At 35.7% G+C, this 20,672-nt stretch overlaps 3 protein-coding genes across 6 annotated transcripts; 2 read left to right on the forward strand and 1 right to left on the reverse strand.

Annotated features, from left to right (window-relative positions):
• The first annotated feature begins 6,403 nt into the window (after positions 1 to 6,403).
• Positions 6,404 to 10,292, forward strand: LOC140758868 (uncharacterized). Its single transcript, XM_073095245.1, has one exon. It carries the CDS (start codon positions 7,030 to 7,032, stop codon positions 9,868 to 9,870), a length of 2,841 nt encoding a protein of 946 aa, XP_072951346.1. The 5' UTR covers positions 6,404 to 7,029; the 3' UTR covers positions 9,871 to 10,292.
• Positions 10,293 to 14,210: 3,918 nt separating this feature from the next.
• On the forward strand, positions 14,211 to 17,443 carry LOC140759570 (B3 domain-containing protein Os12g0592300-like). 3 transcript variants are annotated; one of them, XM_073096169.1, is made up of 6 exons: positions 14,338 to 14,408; positions 14,874 to 14,937; positions 15,187 to 15,303; positions 15,791 to 16,319; positions 16,474 to 16,706; positions 17,028 to 17,443. In XM_073096169.1, exons 3-6 carry the CDS (start codon positions 15,187 to 15,189, stop codon positions 17,262 to 17,264), a joined length of 1,116 nt encoding a protein of 371 aa, XP_072952270.1. In that variant the 5' UTR covers positions 14,338 to 14,408; positions 14,874 to 14,937; the 3' UTR covers positions 17,265 to 17,443. The 3 variants fall into 3 exon arrangements, with proteins under 3 accessions (XP_072952268.1, XP_072952270.1, XP_072952269.1); XM_073096168.1 differs by having other exon boundaries at positions 14,340 to 14,408; positions 14,874 to 14,943; XM_073096167.1 differs by lacking the exon at positions 14,874 to 14,937 and having other exon boundaries at positions 14,211 to 14,408.
• A 488-nt stretch (positions 17,444 to 17,931) lies between these two features.
• LOC140759168 (uncharacterized) lies at positions 17,932 to 20,210 on the reverse strand. 2 transcript variants are annotated; one of them, XM_073095656.1, is made up of 4 exons: positions 19,935 to 20,210; positions 19,711 to 19,829; positions 19,409 to 19,480; positions 17,932 to 18,369 (listed from the first exon to the last, which is right to left on the reverse strand). In XM_073095656.1, exons 1-3 carry the CDS (start codon positions 20,087 to 20,089, stop codon positions 19,458 to 19,460), a joined length of 297 nt encoding a protein of 98 aa, XP_072951757.1. In that variant the 5' UTR covers positions 20,090 to 20,210; the 3' UTR covers positions 17,932 to 18,369; positions 19,409 to 19,457. The 2 variants fall into 2 exon arrangements, with proteins under 2 accessions (XP_072951757.1, XP_072951756.1); XM_073095655.1 differs by lacking the exon at positions 19,409 to 19,480 and having other exon boundaries at positions 19,665 to 19,829.
• Between the last annotated feature and the right edge of the window lie 462 nt (positions 20,211 to 20,672).

The raw sequence follows: 20,672 nt of genomic DNA on the forward strand, positions 1-20,672 counted from the left end.
TCTCTCTCTCCTATTCGCTAGCCAACTGAGAAGGGAGAGAGTTTTTGCTCTCACTGTGTGATCTTCTTTTTTCTTTTTCCCCTCATCTTCTAATTGCCCCTCAAGGCTGCTCATCAGTGCAATGAGTCGTAACGGGAGGCGTAAGGAGCTCTCTACGTTTTGTACATTTCTTTTGTTTATACCAACCTTCTATTAGTGTGGCGAAGGGAGGTGAGAGTGTAGTCAAGCTCCTTCTTGAATCTCTCTCGTTAGCTTCAATCAATCGGTTCGATTCTAACGGTTTGGGCTAGACTATAGGAGAATGAAACGTCTCTAGGATTTTTATGGCGACTCATCTCTTGTCATCTTCCGTGATGGTTTGGGAACTTGTCTTCCTCTCTCCCCCTCATTCTTCCTTGTAAAGCTTATCTATTATTTACTCTCTCCAATCTTACTCTATATGTGTAGTTTTATCTATACTATGACACTCTTTTGTGAGTCGGTGAATGCAAGGTTATGTATGCTAGGTCAATAGAGATTGTGACTAAGCTACTTGTATATATCTAAAGCTTTTCGCGCATGTATTTTGCCGGGGCTAGGTGTTATGTTATTCTTACGTCTCTATCATGCTTAATGTCATATTTTTATTTATTATAACATATGATTTACCCAAGTTGTAAGGGATTGTTTAATGGATTGTTTTATATCTCATATTTGTTGCTGGGCATTATACTTCTATCTATGAGTTGCATATTTTGTTTGTCATAGATAAGTTTGAGGCTTTTTCTCAATATATATATTTTTTTGGTATCAAAATTTGTAACTGTATTATTTTATGAATGAAATTATTCACGAGCTCTCCCTCAAAAACATACACACACCAATTGGAGATTAGGAATTATTTTTTTTCAAGAGCTTTATAAATGTTAGGATAGCAAATTAGATTTCTTATTTGGGTTTTATTGAGCTAAATTTGGTATTATAAATACTTAACAAGCTTAGGAGAAGGAAAAGGGGCTATTGTAACATTTAATTTTTTTATTTGTAATAATATACTCTCATGTGCATTGCAAATGTAAATTATGTGCATTCTAAAATAACAAAATATGTATCAACTATAAAAATATATATATACGCTCAATTTTATATACTGATTTGAAAAATTAAATACAATTAAGTCACAAAATCCCTTAAGAAAAAGAGATGATTGCCCAATATATCTCTAGTAACAACATCTAATAGAATTAAGAAGAGAAAAGAGTTAAAATATGTAAAATACCCCTCATTTTATATCTAGTAGACCATAGTTCAATGGTGCAAGTGTAATTTATTAGGTCTTATTTATACTAATGTAATTGGCAAATTATATTTTAAAATATAATTTTTATTTATGTAATGTGTCTAGATTTTATGTATGAGCATATGCATAAGTTATGATAAATTATGAGATGTTTGAAGTGGAAGATTGAATTAAAAGTCAAAATATTCGAAACGGTTTTGTAATCGTTATTAAAGTGTGTCATGTTGATCAAAGTGGTATAAAAAAATATCTAAAGCATAGGAACAACAACTCTGAGTTAGATTTGGGTCTATCTCTATTTATCTTATCTCTAAGAGAATCTATGGAGAATCTTTGAAGAGATATTTATCTTATCTCTAAGAAATATTTATTTATCTTTAAAGATATAAAATGATTTAATCTAACCTTAAGATTGATGACTGTCGAGTGTTAATTTGGAGATAATCTTTTAGAAGCCATTGAAGATTAATTCTCAAATTTAAACGTTCTCAACTTTACGCATCTACATCAAAAAAAACTGTCTCATTGAGATAGAAGGATCAACCTCGTGAGTCATTGAGATTTGAAAACCTATCACGGGAAGCGGTGAATCATGGGTTCTACCGTTCTAACAAGCAAGACTGAGAGAAAGAAAGCCATGTGGATCGACTGGTTGTTTTGTAAGTAAGTCTTATAACTGTTACAAGTTTAATGATTGAATTTAATCCGAGTTTGGATTCGTGATTTTTTTTCGTTTGGATTTTTCCATATAAAAATCTTCGTGTTTGTGATCGGCTTTTTCACACTTTATTTTCCGCATATTATTAATAGCATGTGATAGATTCTATCTCCTAAGGCGTTTTCTTATATTTTTTTTAATTGGTATAAGAGTATACCTAAGTATTTTTTTTCATAATTGAATCTATTCGTATACTATCTTTCTCTTTGCTCATGGATTCAAACTATAAACATAACGCATAGCAACACATAAGATTTAACTCTTCTTTGGACATGTTTCCATTGGATGATCTAGGCATGTAATCACATGGAGCTTTGATCAAGCTTGATTCAAAATTAATTCCGAGCCTGAATTCATAATCTAAGATTGAATTGATTCAATTTTACTTTGAGCCAACTAGTTTATCAAGACTTAAGCATATTTAATTCAAGCCTAAATTGAGTCTGAATCAAATTTGATTCAAGCTTGATTCAACAATCTTGATTAGGCCTTATCCGGCAAGAACCTCCTCAATTATTTTGCAAGCCCTAGGAAGGACCCAAAAGTCTATTCACTATAAGAGTTGTGAACTAAGAAGCTTTTTCTTTTCTTTTTTAATGTAAAATATATGCCTTATCCTCACACTAGAGGAAAATCACTTCTTCTCTTTGTAAGAATATAACTTCAAATTTTATAAAAGTTTAAGTTTATTTTTTATATAAGTGTGGTGTTCTATAATATAAAAATCTTTGTTAAGCCTTGAATTAAGGCCCTTCTAAGTTGAAGTTTACTTTAACTATCAGTAATGGATTGTAACTTGTAATAAATGGCAATGCATATTATTTACCTGTGGAAACACACGTATCATGTGCCGCCTAAATAAAGACAGTAGGTAGAGATGCATACAGATTGATCAGTGATAAAATCATACCTATATATATATATATATATATATATATATATATATATATATATATTCTTTGAATAGTGAATGAATAGTAAACATAATTATCATATCTCTAAGTATAACCATGGATACAAAATGAATATCATATACACTGTATTTATTTTTTAAATATATAATTTTTTTTGATATAATTACTAAAATTTATAAATAATTAGTAAATATATACATGAAAACTAGATTAGAGATCCTTAATAAGGTATAAAAAAAGTTTTTAACATCACAGACTTATAACATTTACATATATTATTTTGAATATTATTTTCTTTAATACATATTGGCATAATATTATTCAAATAGGGATACAAAGTTATCCATCAAGATGGATAGAAAAATCTCGACACATATATGACAAAAATTGAATAAGAAATCTAATTAGGTCTAATCTAATCCTACTTGTTTTCACTTTTCGACCCCTTCGCGGTAGGACTTAATAATTTTCTCTTTTTTTTTAGGTTTTTTCCCAAGTAAATACTTCTAACTCTGTTTATTTTTTCTTTAGATATTTACTCCAAAAGATTTTTTTGTCTTAAATATTAATCCTAAGTTGACTACTCCGGTTGTCAATCTAAATTTCCGAGAGAATTTTCTTTGTGCAAGTATGCACAAAGTGAAACATTTTTCTTTTATGGGATTTTTACCGATCACACAGTACATTTTGCATATTTTGTGATTCGCATCTCGTCTTTGGGGATTTTATAATGCTACCCCTCATTTTTTTTCTATAATGTTCATTTAACACTCCAACGTTATTTTAGCTAATTGACATAGTGATATTAACCATGTTATATAGTTTATGTGACTCTAGTTTAAATATTACTAAAATGCCCTCAAAAATTTCTCATCTAACTTAAATCCCCATAAAATCCTTCTTCCTCAAACTAAACCCTAACCTCACAAAATCTAAATCCTCTTATCTATAACTAAATCCTATCTCATAAAATTATAATATCAAAATCCACAACCTATAAGAATCCCCTAAAATCCGTATAAGCCTTAAAAGCTTCCCTCAACTTTACATATTTTTCTTCGTCTCTCTATCTCAAATCTTTTTTTTTCTCTCCCTAAATTTTCTTCATCTTCCTCCCCATCTTTAAGGTCACAAACAACAAAATTGATTTGACATTTGGGGAGCTCTAAGATCTCCATAGCATGAAGTTTGGAAGCTCTAAGATTGGCTTGGCATTTAGGTGATATTTTCCATAGTTTGAGAAAAAGCAACAAGTATGGATGTTCATTTTATGAATAAAATTAGAGATAAGGACAAGGATAATTTAGGATTGGGGAGCTCTAAGATCTCCACAGCTTGGAGTTTGGAAGCTCTAAGATTGACTCGATATTTAGGTGATATTCCATGGTTTGAAAAAAATCAACGAGTATGGATGTTCATTTTATGAATAAAATTAAAGATAAGTATAAAGATAATTTAGAAATGTTATAAATTACATAGTGGATTATAACAGAATATTCTCTTTTTGGTATCATTCAGTTTGATTATGATTAGATTAAGTTAACTCAGAATATTAAATGAATATTATAGGGAAAAGAAAGGGTCGTGTTATAAAATTCCCAAAGACGGGTGCGAATAATAAAGTAACTAAAATATAGGGTGTGATTTATAAAATTCCCTTCTTTTATTAAGATCTAAATATTATAATCTTGGTACGCATAAGTTTAGAGAAAATAGATTCGAGACACTTACACATGAATATTTGCTGGACTGATAAAATATTAAGTATCGAAATAAAAGAAAATATAAGGGTCCAAAATTTAGTAAAAATATATTAATTTATCTGTCAGCTAAAAACACACGTACCTCTAAATCTCTGTTAGAAAAACAACTCGTACTACAAAACATATTTGTCTCAAAACAAATATAAATTAAAGAAAAAACTCCGTCAAAACCTGAAATATAATAAGAGAAAAAGAAAAGAAAAACTTGTCTTATTATAATCTTAACCCATACAAGAGCAAGATTTTTTAAAAAAGGACTAATTTAAAGCTAGCTAAGAAAAATCCATAGGCAAGAGAAGTACGAGTCACACTGGTCAACGTTTGTCATGGGTTTTATTGAGTCTGTGGACATCGGATTCCCACGTTTCCTTCGCGTTGACTTTTCAATCTTTTCCCATCTCAAGATTCCTACCAGCAATTTGACTAATTACTACTATCCACGCAAGTGGCTCCAAAATCAAAACTCAAATAATCTCTCTCTCTGCTCTATTATTCTATTCTGACCAAGAATAAGCCAACCAGCCATATATATATATATATGCAACTTTCTTATCCAAGAAATCTTGAATAACCCTATGTTTGATGAATAAATATTACCTTTTAGATATAAGTTAGAATTTAATGGTGTCACAATTAAACGGACCTCTCGGATATTTATACTCGAAAACATCTAAATTATATTAATCCTTTTAACTAACTAAGCACTGTCGTATTGAGTCTGGCAAATCGTATTATTGGTGAGGTTATTACGTTGATTTGAGTTCAAAATTATGTCAATGATAGTGATTAAAGAGTGTATTCAATATTAGGCGTTCTGTTACTTATTCTAGATTCATTGAATGATACAGCTGAGTCACTATCTTAAATAGAAATTTAAATTTAATTAATTAATGGTTGCCACTACAACTTGCTCAAACTTTTTTCAAAGGGTTAATATTCTTTTCCAAAGGGTTCGTAACTTTGACTGGTGATTGGTGAAGGTATTAGCTCCCATATCTAATTCAATCGTATTAAATATTAGTAAAAGTTTTATTTCACTTTTTTTATAAGAAAAAAGAAAAAATTGTTTGACTTTCATTCAAAAGAGAGAGATATTTATAGTTCACACCCTATTATTTAATATATATATATTTTTCAAGCCCTCTTTTGGACTTTATTCTCACGAAGAAGGGGCGAAATATGGAGGTCATTTTGAAGAAGGAAAAAACACCAAATATTGGGGAGTCGAAATAAAAATTTGTGATAAAACAAGGGGTGAAATGTAATTCTCCTCAACATTCAAAACGCCAACAATTGGATCAACGAGACCAATTAAATTTATTCCCGTTCCAAATCAAAAAAGAAAAAAAAAATTCCCTTGATGATATGACCTCCCAGCACAATTGGTCAAATCATAAGAATTAGGCTACCAAAGTCGTTCCCAAATATGTTGTATGATGTGGGAGGATATTATTCAATTGTTAACATCACCATGCAAAGACTTTTGGGATGCTTCACGTAACACTCAGGCCCTGTCCCCCATTGACTTTTGGCCCAGCCTTAGAACCCCTAAATTGGCCCACCCCATTAGTTGCAATTTTGTTTGATGAGAGAGAGAGAGAGAGTTATTATTTGGCCAAGTAGCCAATCATGCACGAGTTTTTTTTTTTTTGTAAGAGAGAGAAGTCAATGGCCGCACTTTTCTTTTTGTTAATTGGAATTTCATCTTGTGGTGAGTTAAAAAAGAAGAAGAAAAAAAAAGGTAGAGAGCAAGTGGGTAGTTCCATAGTGGGTAAAATAATCAATGCATCCATGGATGGATTGACCATTGGAGTAATGGGGTTGATGGGAAAGATAGCCTTCTGCTTTTAATTTTGTTGCAGGGGAGGTTGGTGGAGAGCGAGAGAGAGAGAGAGAAAGCACAGATACAGAGAGAGAGAGAGAGAGAGAGAGAGAGAGAGAGAGAGAGAGAGAGTTTTGGGGATCTGGGTTCTGTTTGCGAGGGCAAGATCTGTGGGCTTTGATGCTTTGGTGAAGATTAATCTAGGGTTCTTTTTGTTGATGTCAGAGAATTGTTTGGTTTAAATCCTCTTTCAGAGGTTGTCTCTTTCTTTCTTGATTTCTCCTGTTTGCCATTCCAATTCGAGTTCTTCTGATCCAGCTAAAGGTGTCACCTTTTGTTTTAGGGTTTGGATACTCATTTTCTTTTTCTTCACTTCCATGTCAAAATTTCAATAATGGCGTTGAATCTTTATGGTTTTCCTCTAATTTGGGTTTGATTTTGCCGAAAAGATAGGGTTTTTTCTTTTTTCTTGCCCCTTACCAATCTGATGGCCTTGTAAAATTTCCTGCTAGCTTTGGAAGAGAGCAGTATAGATGCATCTGTCTCTATGGAATCCTATATCCAAGTGCGCTGCTCTGATCCTTGACAGGAAGAATCGCAGGAGAGATGGGTCCGGCTCGGGGGACAGCGGCGGGAAGCGCCGCCCCTCGATTCTTCGCCAGCTTCAGGAGAGCAAGCTCCGGGAAGCCCTCGAGGAGGCGTCGGAAGATGGGTCTCTCTTCAAATCCCAGGGGATGGATCCCGACTCCTTGGGCGACGCCGATGAGAGCTCGATAGGGCGGTCGAGATCCCTTGCCCGCCTCCACGCCCAGAAGGAGTTCCTCCGCGCCACCGCTCTCGCTGCAGAGCGTATCTACCACTCTCCCGACTCCGTCCCTGACTTCGAGGATGCCCTTGCTAAATTCCTCACCATGTATCCCAAATACGAATCCTCGAACCAGATAGACAGGTTGCGGTCAGACGAGTACTCCCACCTCTCGGAGGAGGTCGCCAAGGTATGCCTCGACTACTGCGGTTTCGGCCTCTTCTCGTATCTCCAGAGCTGCCAATACTGGGAATCATCTGCGTTTAGCCTATCCGAGATAACCGCCAATTTGAGCAACCATGCTCTCTATGGCGGTGCCGAGAAGGGCACGGCCGAGTATGACATCAGAACTCGCATAATGGAATACCTGAACATTCCTGAGAACGAATATGGTCTGGTGTTCACTGTCAGCAGAGGGTACGCATTCAAGTTGCTTGCAGAGTATTACCCATTCCACACTAACAAGAAGCTACTGACTATGTTTGACCACGAGAGCCAGTCTGTGGATTGGATGGCGCAGAAGGCAAAAGAGAAGGGTGCTAAGGTGTACAGTGCATGGTTCAAGTGGCCGACGCTCAAGCTCTGCTCCACGGAGTTGAGGAAGCAGATCTCCGCCAAGAAGAGGAGGAAGAAGGATTCAGCTACTGGTCTTTTTGTGTTCCCGGTTCAGTCTAGAGTTACCGGGGCCAAGTACTCCTATCAGTGGATGGCATTGGCGCAGCAGAACAACTGGCATGTTTTGCTTGATGCAGGGTCTTTGGGTCCTAAGGACATGGATTCACTTGGTTTATCCCTTTTCCGACCTGATTTCATTATAACATCATTCTACCGAGTGTTTGGGTCTGATCCCACAGGTTTCGGTTGCCTCCTAATCAAGAAATCAGTGATGGGAAGCTTGCAGAGTCAGAATGGTGGTACTGGCTCAGGAATGGTGAGGATTGTTCCGGTGTTTCCGCAGTATTTGAGCGACTCTGTGGACGGACTAGACATATTGAATGGACCTGAAGATGAGACTGTCATTGGAAATGAAGAGGGATCTAAATCTGAGACAAAACGTGGGGCACAAATGCCTGCTTTCTCAGGGGCATATACATCTGCTCAAGTAAGAGATGTGTTTGAGAGCGAGATGGACCAAGAAAATAGCTCTGACAGGGATGGGGCCAGCACCATCTTTGAGGAAAATGAGAGCATTTCAGTAGGGGAAGTCATGAAGAGCCCCGTTTTCAGTGAAGGGGAGTCATCCGACAACTCCTTTTGGATTGATTTGGGTCAGAGTCCATTAGGTTCGGACCACTCAGGACAGTTGAGCAAAGGAAAGTTGGGATCTCCCTTGCCATCTTCGTGGTTTAATCTGAGGAAAATTAATAAGAAGGCATCACCAAAAATAACATCAAAGATATCAAGGAGCCCAATTTATGATGGTCATGTTCTCTCGTTTGATGCAGCTGTTTTGTCAGTCTCACAAGATCTAGACCATGTTAAGGAAGATCCAGATGAGGAGCCTTATGAGAATGGTGAAAAGAATGATCATTTACGGCAAGTCAGTGAGATTCAAGAGGAGCCAGAAGTTAAGGAAGCAGCAGGCGATCGGGCTGTAAAGTTTTCTTCTACAAATGGCATGATAACACGTAATTCAATCTCTGTTTTTGGACATCATGTTTCTCATGAGAATGGTTCCACTCCAGAAATATTCTTAGAAAGCCATGTTGAGAACAAAGAAAGTGCCATAAGAAGGGAAACAGAAGGTGAGTTTCGTCTACTTGGACGGAGGGAGGGGAACAATAACAGATTTGCTGGGGGTAGATTCTTTGGTGTGGAAGAGACTGAACGAGTCACAAGCATGGGACGTAGGGTATCATTCAGCATGGAAGACAACAGAACTGCTGAAAGATTGTATCATAACTCAGATGCTGCTGAATCATCTGGACATGCACAAGATGATGAGGCCTTAAGTGACGACGAAGAAGATGATGATAATTATGATGCTCAGGAGAGCGACAGAAGAGAGCCTGAAATAGTTTGTAGACATCTTGATCATGTGAACTCGATGGGTCTTAGCAAAACTACTGTTAGGTTGCGCTACTTGGTTAATTGGCTAGTGACTTCACTGCTGCAGTTGCGCTTACCTGATTCAGGAGGTGACAATGGTGTACCTCTTGTCTTCATTTATGGTCCTAAGATTAAATATGAAAGGGGAGCAGCTGTAGCATTCAGTGTGAAAGATAGTCAAGGCACATTCATCAAACCAGAAACTGTTCAAAAGCTAGCTGAGATAGACGGTATCTCTCTGGGCATTGGCTTCCTTAGTCATATTAGAGTCATGGAAAACCAGAAGCACTTACATGGGGCACTAGATATGACTGATACTTCCTTCAGCAAGCCTACATCAGGTGGCCGCCATGGCAGTAAAAGTGGCACTATAAGAGTGGAAGTTGTTACTGCTTCACTTGGGTTCCTGACAAACTTCGAAGATGTGTATAGGATGTGGGCTTTTATTGCAAAGTTTCTGGATCCATCATTTCTTGATAGTGCCAGGCCATCATCAGTTGCGGAAACTTCAAAACCATAGCTACTGGAGTTTGCTCGCTGATTCTTTAAACTCTGAAATTAACTTGATAGCCTCCCTTGCGGCTCGGAGTAACAGACACTATCATTAATGGTGGTGATGGTTTGGTCGGGAGGTGTAGATGGTTATAGAGGGGAAGTTAAATCTTTCACCTGTTTCTTTTGCATCTTCATTTGTTTCCGTCACGTGGGGGCAATAACTTGTGGAAAACAGGTGAATTTATTTATTCTTGGCCTATTTTCCTAGGTATGTAATCTTTTGTTCCATGTAGAGTTTGCTTAAAATACATTAGTCATTGTATCATATGGAGCTTCTTTTCCATACATCTATGTTTGTAAAGCAGCTCATGAGCAGGAGGTTGATCCTCTATCTTGTAAGATTTTCGTCAGTTGGATACGGAGATGTGAAGCAATTTTATCCCTTTAGTTCCACTTGTCCAGATGACTGGATCTGTGTTTCCAATATGCAATAGTTGCTGATTGATAATTCAGATTCATTGCATATTCTGACTACTGTTCTTAATTTCCTATGTTAAATTGTTTTAGTTATTGTTCTCTTTTCCTCCTTTATTGCACTTTCCCTCAAGTGCATCAATCATAGGTGTAACAGAATGCACCACAAGAGGTCACATGTGTAATATCAATCCTATTGCTTTTTTTTTTTCCACTTTTTTCTTTGATTGGATTGGCTGGATTCAGGATTGAATCTTTGCTTTGACTAGAAGTTGAAGTAGCTATATTCTGCATCATCCAAAGCAAGTTATGTTCTCAACCTAGAGATCTATAACGTTTCATCACCGGATGTTATAGGATTGTAGGTTATTTGAATTTTTATTCTTGTGTTCTTGCAGACAGAATATTAGAAGAAACACTTGTCTCCAGATGTGGTAATCTGGTTTTTCTGGTCCTGCTATCACACGGTTTTACAACTTGTTTTGCCTGGTTATAAGTTGATTTGGAAGAAAATTAACTTTGTTTCAAAGGTCTACTGGTATTCTGTACATCTTTTTGTTCCTCTATTTTCTTTATTATGGGATGGTTTAACATTTGTATGATGTATGTAGTCAGATGAATACAATCAATTAACTCATTTAAGGACATTACTGCTATTTTTATATTTCCTTCTTCACCTAAAATCTTTTTCTTTGTTTGTTTGTGGATACATGATTGTTGGGTCTACTGTAATTTTCTTATCATCTCTAGCATTTGCATTGTGTGTATCATGTCTGTTATCATTGCTGTCTTGTTTAAGAGGATCATAATAGTCCAACTTTTTGCTGTACATCATGTAAAGTGAGAAAATTAGGTTCTCCAGATTTTCATCTACCAAAAGTTCTTAATTGAATTGGAGATTATGATATCAGACCAGTAATCTGTTATCGATCATTGCTCAGAATTCATCACCTCAGGATTCTTGTCGAACATGATCTCTTCGGTCAATTATAATTTACAACTTATGTTTCCACCCAAGTTTCTTTTCCATGCTTCTGACTTGCTTTACAGGCAAGGGGCCATACAGCTGATGACAGGGACATAAACCAGAAAGTGATGGCAAGCTCATGGTGAAAAAATACATTGAGATAACATCATGACTGTTCATCTTTAATGCAGATGGTATCTATTGAAAACATCTATAACTTTAGGTTAATTTCTCTTTTCTAGAATCTGCTTTTAGGTTATCTTCTTCTCCTGTTGATGGAATCATATATGGTTTACTTTCATCTCTTGCCTTTAATCTGTATCTGTGCAGAAATGAATGTTCTCACTTTCTTTAGATTTTCTTCTTGTAAATAGTTGGTACTATAGTTTTGTTCTTGCCATTCCTTGATCACCTGAAGCTGTTGTTCTCTTCTTGCATCCCTTCTCTTTTATTCTCTTGTGTGATAGCAGTAGTCTCTATGGATGTTCCTTTATTCTCAAATACAGAAGAGTTTGCACGTAAGTACTCTGATATATATATTTTTTCTTCTTCTTTTGTTTAATGTCAACAGAGCTAGAGGTATGATTCTTGGGTCTCTATGAAAAATTAGCCCGTTGACCAAAAAAAAAGAAGCTCTATTGATGGTTTCTGACGATGAAATGGAAGGAATCATTCTTCTCAGGCGTTGACAAAGAAATAGTGACGGTTGTTTGTCATTTAGTGTTAATGGAATATGGATTGGAATTCGGTGTGATACTCATCTCACGGTTCTTATCATGCTTGCTTTAATTGAATATGGGGGGAGGTTTGCATTTAACACCCTGAAATTTGCCTATTTGTAGTTTACATGCTGTATTTTTAAGTGATTTTTATAAATAACACCTTATATTTTGGCTATTTTGTAATTCGTGCTCTAATTTTTGGAGATTTTACAAAGCGACTCTTCTTTTTTCTATAATGTTTGTTTAACATTCTAATGTTACTTTAGCTAACTGACATTAATCATGTTATAAAGTTTATGTGACTCTAGTTCGAAGATTACTAAATATCCTTAAAAGGTCCTGATCTAATCTAAATCTCCACAAAATCTTCTTTTAAAACTGAAACTCAACCCCATAAAATTAAATTATTTTTCCCAACCTAAATTTCAGCAACGTGAAGCTTTTCCCAGTTTCACCCAATTTTCTCTATCTTTCCAGCTCAAACCCTATTTTTCTATCTTTCCCCAAATTTTTTTACATTTCCCTCCCTGTCTTTAAAGTGGCAAGCAACAAAATTAGGCGATGTTCTCCATAGCTTAGTTTGGAAGTTCTGAGATCTTGACATTTAGGCGATGTTCTTTATAGTTTGAGAAAATACAATAAGTTATGGATATTCAAGTTATGAATAAAATAAGAGATGAGTACAAGAGTAATTCAGGAATGCTATAAATTACATAGTGGATTATAGTAGAATATTTTCTTTCTGGTATCGTTCTGTTTGATTATTGTTTGATTAAATTAATTCAGGATGTTAAATAAACATTAGAAGAAAATAAATTTCTAAAAACAGAATACGAATCACAAGATAGATAAAATATAGGATGTGATTTGTTAAAATCTCTATTTTTAATATTTACAAGTCATGTCCTCTATTTAAAACTAACATTAATTTTTTTTGGCATATATTTAATAAAATAGAAAACTTGATTTTTAAATATTAAACTGTAATGTGAATAGGTGAAAAGACAAAGTTTTAAATGCAATTTTTTTTCCTACTAAGAAGGTAAAGTATAATTGTAACTCTCAAAATGTCTTATCTATTTCATTTCATCAGACACATAAAAGCAACCCATTTTAGCTATTTTATAACTCACATCTTACATGCAATCTATCTTATAATTCATACATCCTCTAAAAAAATTTATAATCCACCCCCTCTTTTTAAACTATAATTTTTATTTAAAACCCTAGACTAATTTGAACGGTACTAATAAAAAATATATTATATTATAATATACTAAATAATTTATAAAATATATAAATTACTCGTATCTTCTTCATATATCATTTTCTCCCATTTTCTTTATCGTTCTCGCTAACTTATTATGATGCTTAAGTTTGAGGTTTTGATTCCCAAAATCAGAGTCTCTTGAGATAATTGACTTACTTACTCCATCTTCTCTTGCAAACCTCTCATCAAAGCAAGGATATTTTAGTAACAACATTAGTTAGTCAAAATAACGTCGAAATATTAAATAAAAATTATAAAAAAAATAAAAATCAAATTATAAAAGTTTAATAAACAAAGAGTGAATTATAAAATAAGTAAAATGCAGTGTTTATCTGAATTCAAATTTCTTGAGAGAACTCATTCTTTTCTCTCCAGAACTTCTATTTCATAAATGCCTTTATGGATGACTTCACCTCCTCTTCTATTTCAAGGCAATGTGGGGGCTAATATCATCATTAATGTATGTGATCAAAGTCTTAAGAGTTAACACCAACTCTTGTTCTATTCTCTTTATTTAAACAAACTATCCTTTAAATAAAGTTAGTTTCCTTTCCAGTGATCACAATGCTCTGTTTCAGCTCGATCCGTGCTTCCCCAGTTTACCATTTTAGATGATCTCATTTCGCATTGCAGTGTGTAGGAATTTCCTGCAGTTCCTGCTCTTTGGCTATTTCCGATTGGATATCAAGCGCACTAATATGTACAACTTCTACATCCGGAACTGTAGGCAATCTCCGTACTTAGGGTTTGCTCATTTAGTCATTTGAGACCTTAAGCTTTATTTTTTTCACAGATTAGTCCTTTAGAAGGCAGAGGTACTGCGGCATTAATTACTACTCTCTACGTACTGGGTGTTCCAGGAACTACTGCTGCAGTCAAGAATGCAGCAATTTGTTGCCGTCTATGGACTTGGCTGTGCATCATAGGCTACCATGGTCCGCTGTACAAACTTCATGTATCTTGCTTGCAGGCAATCCTTACGTACAAGTTGGCGTTCCATATTTACTCACAGCACTTGGTCGTCTTCGTCCTCTCTTACGCTCGCTTTCCTACGGCCTACCGGCCATCAACCCAGACTCAGTTCCTGCGGCTTGCTGGAGATCACGCAGACTAGCTTTCCGGCGACCAATGTAAGCTCTCTCTCTCTCGCCATCATTTCTCTCTGTCTCGCCGTCCTTCTCCATCTCTCTCACAGTCCATCTCTCCCTCTCTGTGAGACATGCGGTGCTGTGATGTAGATAGCTATTCTTAACAAAGCTTTGGCTCTGTAATTTTGGCATTCCATATCCATATAATGCACAGAATACATTCTTGATTCTTTCAGCGTATGAGATGTTTCGTTTAATGGGTTCAGTCATATGATGTGAGGAATATAACTACTTTATCAACTGGAAAGATGTTCTTTAAATTTTCTGAGGTGCTCTTTATATTAGAATTAGATTTACTTCATTGGTGCAATTACTCTTTAATAATCTTAGAATTCTGGCAGTTTTCCATATCGTTACAGTGGTTATTAATTGAGTGAAAATCGCTGTTTCAGTCTTTAAAATAGCCATGAACAGTATAGTACTACGAGTACTTTTTTTTTTCTGCAGTAGTACTTGAACGCGGGCTTCCTTTTATTGTTCCAAATTGAAGGCCTTCTAACATATATAGAAGGTAGAGGTACTGTTGCTTTTATCATTGCTATTTTACTCACCTGGTAGCAAACTTCCTCTTCTCTTTAAATGAAAGAAATAATTCCTCGTGTCAGATGGTCAAACTTGTCATATTGTTATTTGTCAAAAAATAAAAGAAAAGGAACATTAGTACAAGTCTTCTCTAGCTATTAGATAGTTCCTCTTCCTCACTTTCATTTTCTGACTTGGTTCTCCCCTTCTGTTCTCCATTTAATTTTACTTGGAAAAGATGCATGGCGGCTGTGAGAGCTGCAAGGAGTGGGAGGAACATTTCTACTGGAATCACTTGGACAAAACTAGGATGCATTTCTTCAAGGTTATGATGTCGGATTTTGCACGCAGCGTGGTGAAGTTTCTTCTCTTTTCTTTCTGTTTTTTGATCATTGTGAGAGATACTGATCATAAGAAATACTGGCAAAAAGAAAATTATTTATCATGATTTGAAGGTCATGGTAAAGTTTCGTTTCTGTATGTTTGTTATCATGGTTGGAGATACTGATCATAAGAAATACTTGCAATTTTTTAATCACGATTTGAACCTCTTCGTACTTTAGAAATCTGAAAAACTAATTGATGAACTACTAGTTGTACGAGTAGTATCTCTAGTTGGCAGCATGAGGTTTCATATTTCTTCAGAGTAAAGTATGTAAAATAACTTGAGATCACAAGTATATTACAAACTAACATTTAGTTGAAATTTTTCATACACCAAGTTGCTGCATTTATTGTTAGATATTGTACATTCATCCTCTTTTTCTGCAGCCATTTATCGTTTTACTTCTATATATTTGTTGTTAATTAAGCATTTTGTATGTTTTTTCTTATTCTTGTAGACTATACCAAAGAAGTTTTCCAACCTTTTTAAAGGAGTGATTTCTGAGACTGTTCATCTGAAGGCCCCTAGTGGTGAAGTATGGGATGTGGGAGTAACAAAGTGTTCAGGTAACATAGCTCTCCAATCTGGATGGAAGGAGTTTGTTAGGGCTCATTGCATAGAGGAGAGTGACCTTTTAGTGTTTAAATATAGTGGAAACTCTTGCTTTGATATTTTAATCTTTGATGCGAGTGGTTGTGAGAAAGCCACTTCTTTTCTTATCAAGAAAAAGGACTCCCAGAAGAAAGAGAAGAGTGATGATTATGTGGAAATCATCAATAAACCGATTCACCATGAGGTACTTGATATTTATTCCTCAAGCAAATCTGAACATGGTGTCCACATAGCACTACAGCCTCAGAAGTCTTCAAGTGCTTGCCATGAGAGAGTAGACATAGATCAGGAGCTTGACTCATGCCTCGGAGAGAGAGATATGAAGAGGAATGAAGGGATCTCCCTGCATCCAAAGAAGGCAATCGGCAGACCTAGTAGGTTACTTTGCTCCTCTACTCCAGTATATCTGAAACAGGGATACATATTGATGTTCCATGATACTTTGTAATTGAATGTAGTTTCGCAGTATGATGACAATATTGAGGTTATGCTAATTATCTTCTTTTGCATGGTTGGAAAATGATTTAGGAAAGGACGTAGGGACTTCGAACGCCGCAATGTGTGATGATAAGCAGGAGTCTCTTGAGTCTGACGAGCATGAGATGTCTAAGAATGTTGGGTATTTTATATCTAGGAAGGTCATTCTAACTAATGCACACGAGGAGAAAGTAAGGCAGTTGGCTCTTGCTATTCAACTAGGAAATCCTTTCTTTGTAGCGGTTATGCGCCGCACCAATGTCTCCTTCAAGAATGGCTTTCTGGTAAGTCTCAATACATATAAGCTAACACTGATGTGTAAAATGATAAGATTTAATTAGTTCTTCAGATGAGGATGAAGAATCTATTTCCATATCAAGCATCCAATGGTGTGTAATTCTATTTTGAGTTTGATTCAGTCTGAAATTAATGAGACAACTATTTTGAAACATTTATTATTGATCTACATTATTTCAAAGTTATCGACAGTAATACTCCATTATATGAATTCTGTTCATTGTTATTTGCCTTCTGTTTGCGAAGAGTAATAACTTCTTATTTGATTTCCACTTATCTACTGATATTTATTCTACTGTATTACGCAGAACATCCCTATGGGCTTTGCAGTCAAACACCTCCCACCTAGTTGTCGAGAAATTATTCTTTGCACACCGAAGAAGAACAACAAATGGCGTGTTTCAGTCCTTTTAACGAAACAGACACGAGGACTCCATGGAAGCTGGAAATACTTCGTGAGAGATAACAAATTGAAAGAAGAAGATGTCTGCCTCTTTGAGCTGATGAGGAACCAGAAAGAAATCACAATAAATGTCCATCTATAAGTCGTTCATGTGGTTCAGATTTCTTGTCAGTTATGCAGGGCAAGAGCTGTTGTGTAGTTGGACAAGTTTGATTTCTTTTTCTTCGGCAGAATAGCCTTAGTTTATTACTCAGAACTGGCATAGTTTGGATACTACTTGCTACTCTTTGAAACAGTAGCTTCGCTCAGACATTAATCTTGTTAATCATCAGCTATGCTTATAATATATGCATGAGATTTACTCCGTTCTCAATGATAGGTACTCTAACAACACTGTTAATAGATTGGAAGGTGTCCAATAAGTAGGCATTCCAAGTGATGGTAATGCAAGAAAAAGATTTGGCATGTAAACAAAGCCAAAATAGTGAACTTTGTTGCTAATAAACCCATCTCTTTTGCATCACAACCAACTCACTAATATCCATTTACTACACAAACTATTCATTAATTTCTAAACCTTCTTCAAAAGATTGATCTGCTTGTGTATCCAAGGTAGAGGCTAGAATTATGCTCCTAGGGGCAACAATTCCCAACAAATAGATTTCTTTCACCAAATATTGAATCTAACCACATTGCAAATAAGGTCGGGCAGTAGACTGTCTTGCATTAGGCAAAGAATGGTTACTAGTAAACCGGTCATAACTAAGATAACAAAGCAAAGTAATATTTGATGCTAGAAAGAACAAGGATAGTCAAAAACTGGAAAGATTGATTGCAGATTGATGACCACCACATTTACATCCAGTACTACAAAAAGGCTACTTATTTTCCTTTCCTCGCTTTAGATTTCCTACAGAATAGGATTGTAGCTACAAGTTTGCATATTTCCAACTTCGAATAGAAAAACTTATCCCTGGACATCCAGTGATTACGAGTAGACCTTCACAGGAATCAGGAAAATAGCAAATCTGATACAATTCCATCAACAGACTACCGAGCACAATTATTATGAAACTCGTGTCCCTGATTGAGAAAAACTCAAAACTTCATTTAAGAATTCAGGCTGCCTATAGGCATTCCAAGTTTTGCAGCTCATGTTTAAGATAAAAAGATTCCAATGGACATATTAAGACTGCTCCAAATCCTTCAGAAAAAGGACTAATCACCAATCTTCAACCTTCAAGTACCTGCAGAAAAAGAACAAAAGTATAAATACAACAACAAAATGTTTAAGCAGCTTTAAGTCAATGGCAATTCACATAAAAACCAGAATGTGCTATTTAACTGAAAAAAAAATTCAACAGTTGGATAGAGACTGTAGACCAAGCCTGAAAGGTCATTAGTATACTTTTTCTGACAATTTAAACAAGGCCCTAAATTGGGAAGACAACTAGTAGTGACAGCATCTGACTAATCTGAGGTTGTGTAGGGCTCCACAAAGCTCCATGTAGCTATTGGAAAGAATTTTAAGTGTGTGGCCCTTCTGATACATTTGTCAGATACATGCTGACCTACTTGTAGGCTTATCTGCTTCATTACATGGTTCACCATTTTCTCTCTTTTTTTGTTCTTCGCATGATATCTCATGCAAGTACTTACTTATGGAAAAATAGTATAGAAATGAGAAAACTTAGATGTCTCAACAAACAGCAACATTTTCCTGTTTTCAATGCAATGTTGACCTCTCTCTTGTATTACCCATCTTTATCATTCTCCCCTGACAATTCTCAATCCTATTTTGAAAAAATAAGGATTTCTCATGGGATTTTCCAATATATCCCGATGGAAAAGATGCAAAAAAGCAAACTACTGAACAGAAATATTATGGTTTCTTTCAAATTCCATCAGCATAGTGATGATTGAAACATGATACAGAAGTATAGGTAGAATCGACGAACTAGCAATATGTCAGTACAGAAAGAAACAAGTTTCAAACCATTCACATTAGGATAACCAGTTAGCCGGGTCTTTGATTTCAAGACAAATTTGCCAAAAGGATTGTGAGTGATAGAGATATAACTTGCATAAAAGGAGAAAGAATATCCAATCTGCAATTTTGCATAAATATTCATATTGATGAAGTGAGATTCTTCGAGAGACTCGTATAGACCGCTTACTCCATCTTACTTCTTCTCCAAATTATCGAGCTTCTCGAAATTCCTCTCTACATTTACACTCCCCACACCATTTATTGCGAAAAGACAATAATAAAAGAAGGAAACCTACACTTTTCCAAGACAAAGGATTTCCACCAGACGCCGTCCAGTCTCTTGCGTCAACCATCTTTCCCGTCTCTCCCTATCAAATCTCAATTCCAATTCCGTGTATCAACCAAACTCAAATTTTTTGAATTTTTAAAACATACGCGAACAGAAACAACACGAGAATCTAGCTCTAGGCTCTAGCCATCTAATATGATATCACAAAGAAGTCATCGAACCAGAGCAACATCTAATGCAGTAAGACTGATCATATGACTCACAAAGAGGAGATAAATTAGCGATCTTGACAAGTGCGACGGAAGGTACCCTGAGAGAGCTCGCAGCACGCTCTCGCACTGACCGAGAGGTGCGAGGTGAGGCGAGGAAGAGCCGCCGCGCTATGGAGAGGGAGGAGGCTGGAGGCGCAACCTAACGCCTCCAAAGGCCTGCAAATATAAGCCATTTGAACAGTTTTAAGTGGGAGAGATGGAAGGCAATAGGTAGGCTTTAGCATTAGATTTAGGACCACGGGTCGGGCCTAAGGTTTTCACCTCGGAGGGGCGAAGGAGAGGCGGCCGCGCTGGAGGCGAGGGCCGGCGAGCGGCGGAGGGCTGCGGAGAGAGGCTGCGGGAGGTGACCGGACGGAGGAGGAAGCCGATCTCGCGGTTGCGACCAGCGATCTCGAGATCGAGCCGCGCCAAGCCATTTTGGAGAGAGAGAGAGAGAGAGAGAGAGAGGGAGAGAGTAGTTAGGGTTTGGGGTTTTAGAATGAGGCGTAGTTTACTTCTAGAATTAGATAGGGATCCTGGATCTATCGCTTTGTTTCCTTAGCATCTCTTTGATAAATGCATGGTTAACTCATGATTTAGTTTGTTTTATTTTCACACACACATAGGTATGTATGTATGTATGTATGTATGTATGTATGTATATGGTTTATAAACTATATACTAAAAGTAATCCATGGAACCAAATATGAGCGAGCCTTCTTTCCTTGGTGCATAAAGATTTTTTATTTATTTATATTTTGTTATTTGATTATAAAAATATAATAGTCACTTTAAATAGATTTATACAAAAAATTATATTTAATAATTAATCTGTGAATACATATAGTAACTATAATAAAAAAATTATTTAATATATATGCATAACTTTATCACACTCTTTGATATATAATAATAATGCATAACTTATATGATTTATCTATCCAAATTTTAAATTTAAATATACATACATAAATATTTGATTGTAAAATATATTTAAAAAAGACCTAATTTATATAGAAA

Source organism: Typha angustifolia, chromosome 4, assembly GCF_048772165.1.
Source record: "Typha angustifolia cultivar Huaian chromosome 4, ASM4877216v1, whole genome shotgun sequence".
Lineage (NCBI taxonomy): Eukaryota > Viridiplantae > Streptophyta > Magnoliopsida > Poales > Typhaceae > Typha > Typha angustifolia.

Excerpts from the sequence above, each read along its gene's own strand:
- LOC140758868 (XM_073095245.1), top strand. The coding sequence starts at position 7,030 with ATGCATCTGTCTCTATGGAATCCTATATCCAAGTGCGCTGCTCTGATC.
- LOC140759570 (XM_073096167.1), top strand. The coding sequence starts at position 14,211 with ATGGTCCGCTGTACAAACTTCATGTATCTTGCTTGCAGGCAATCCTTA. Across the intron at positions 15,304-15,790 it reads CGGATTTTGCACGCAGCGTG|ACTATACCAAAGAAGTTTTC; the intron begins GTGAAGTTTCTT and ends TTATTCTTGTAG. Across the intron at positions 16,707-17,027 it reads CCTTCAAGAATGGCTTTCTG|AACATCCCTATGGGCTTTGC; the intron begins GTAAGTCTCAAT and ends TGTATTACGCAG.
- LOC140759168 (XM_073095655.1), bottom strand. The coding sequence starts at position 20,089 with ATGGCTTGGCGCGGCTCGATCTCGAGATCGCTGGTCGCAACCGCGAGA. Across the intron at positions 19,830-19,934 it reads CTCTCCTTCGCCCCTCCGAG|GCCTTTGGAGGCGTTAGGTT; the intron begins GTGAAAACCTTA and ends TTATATTTGCAG.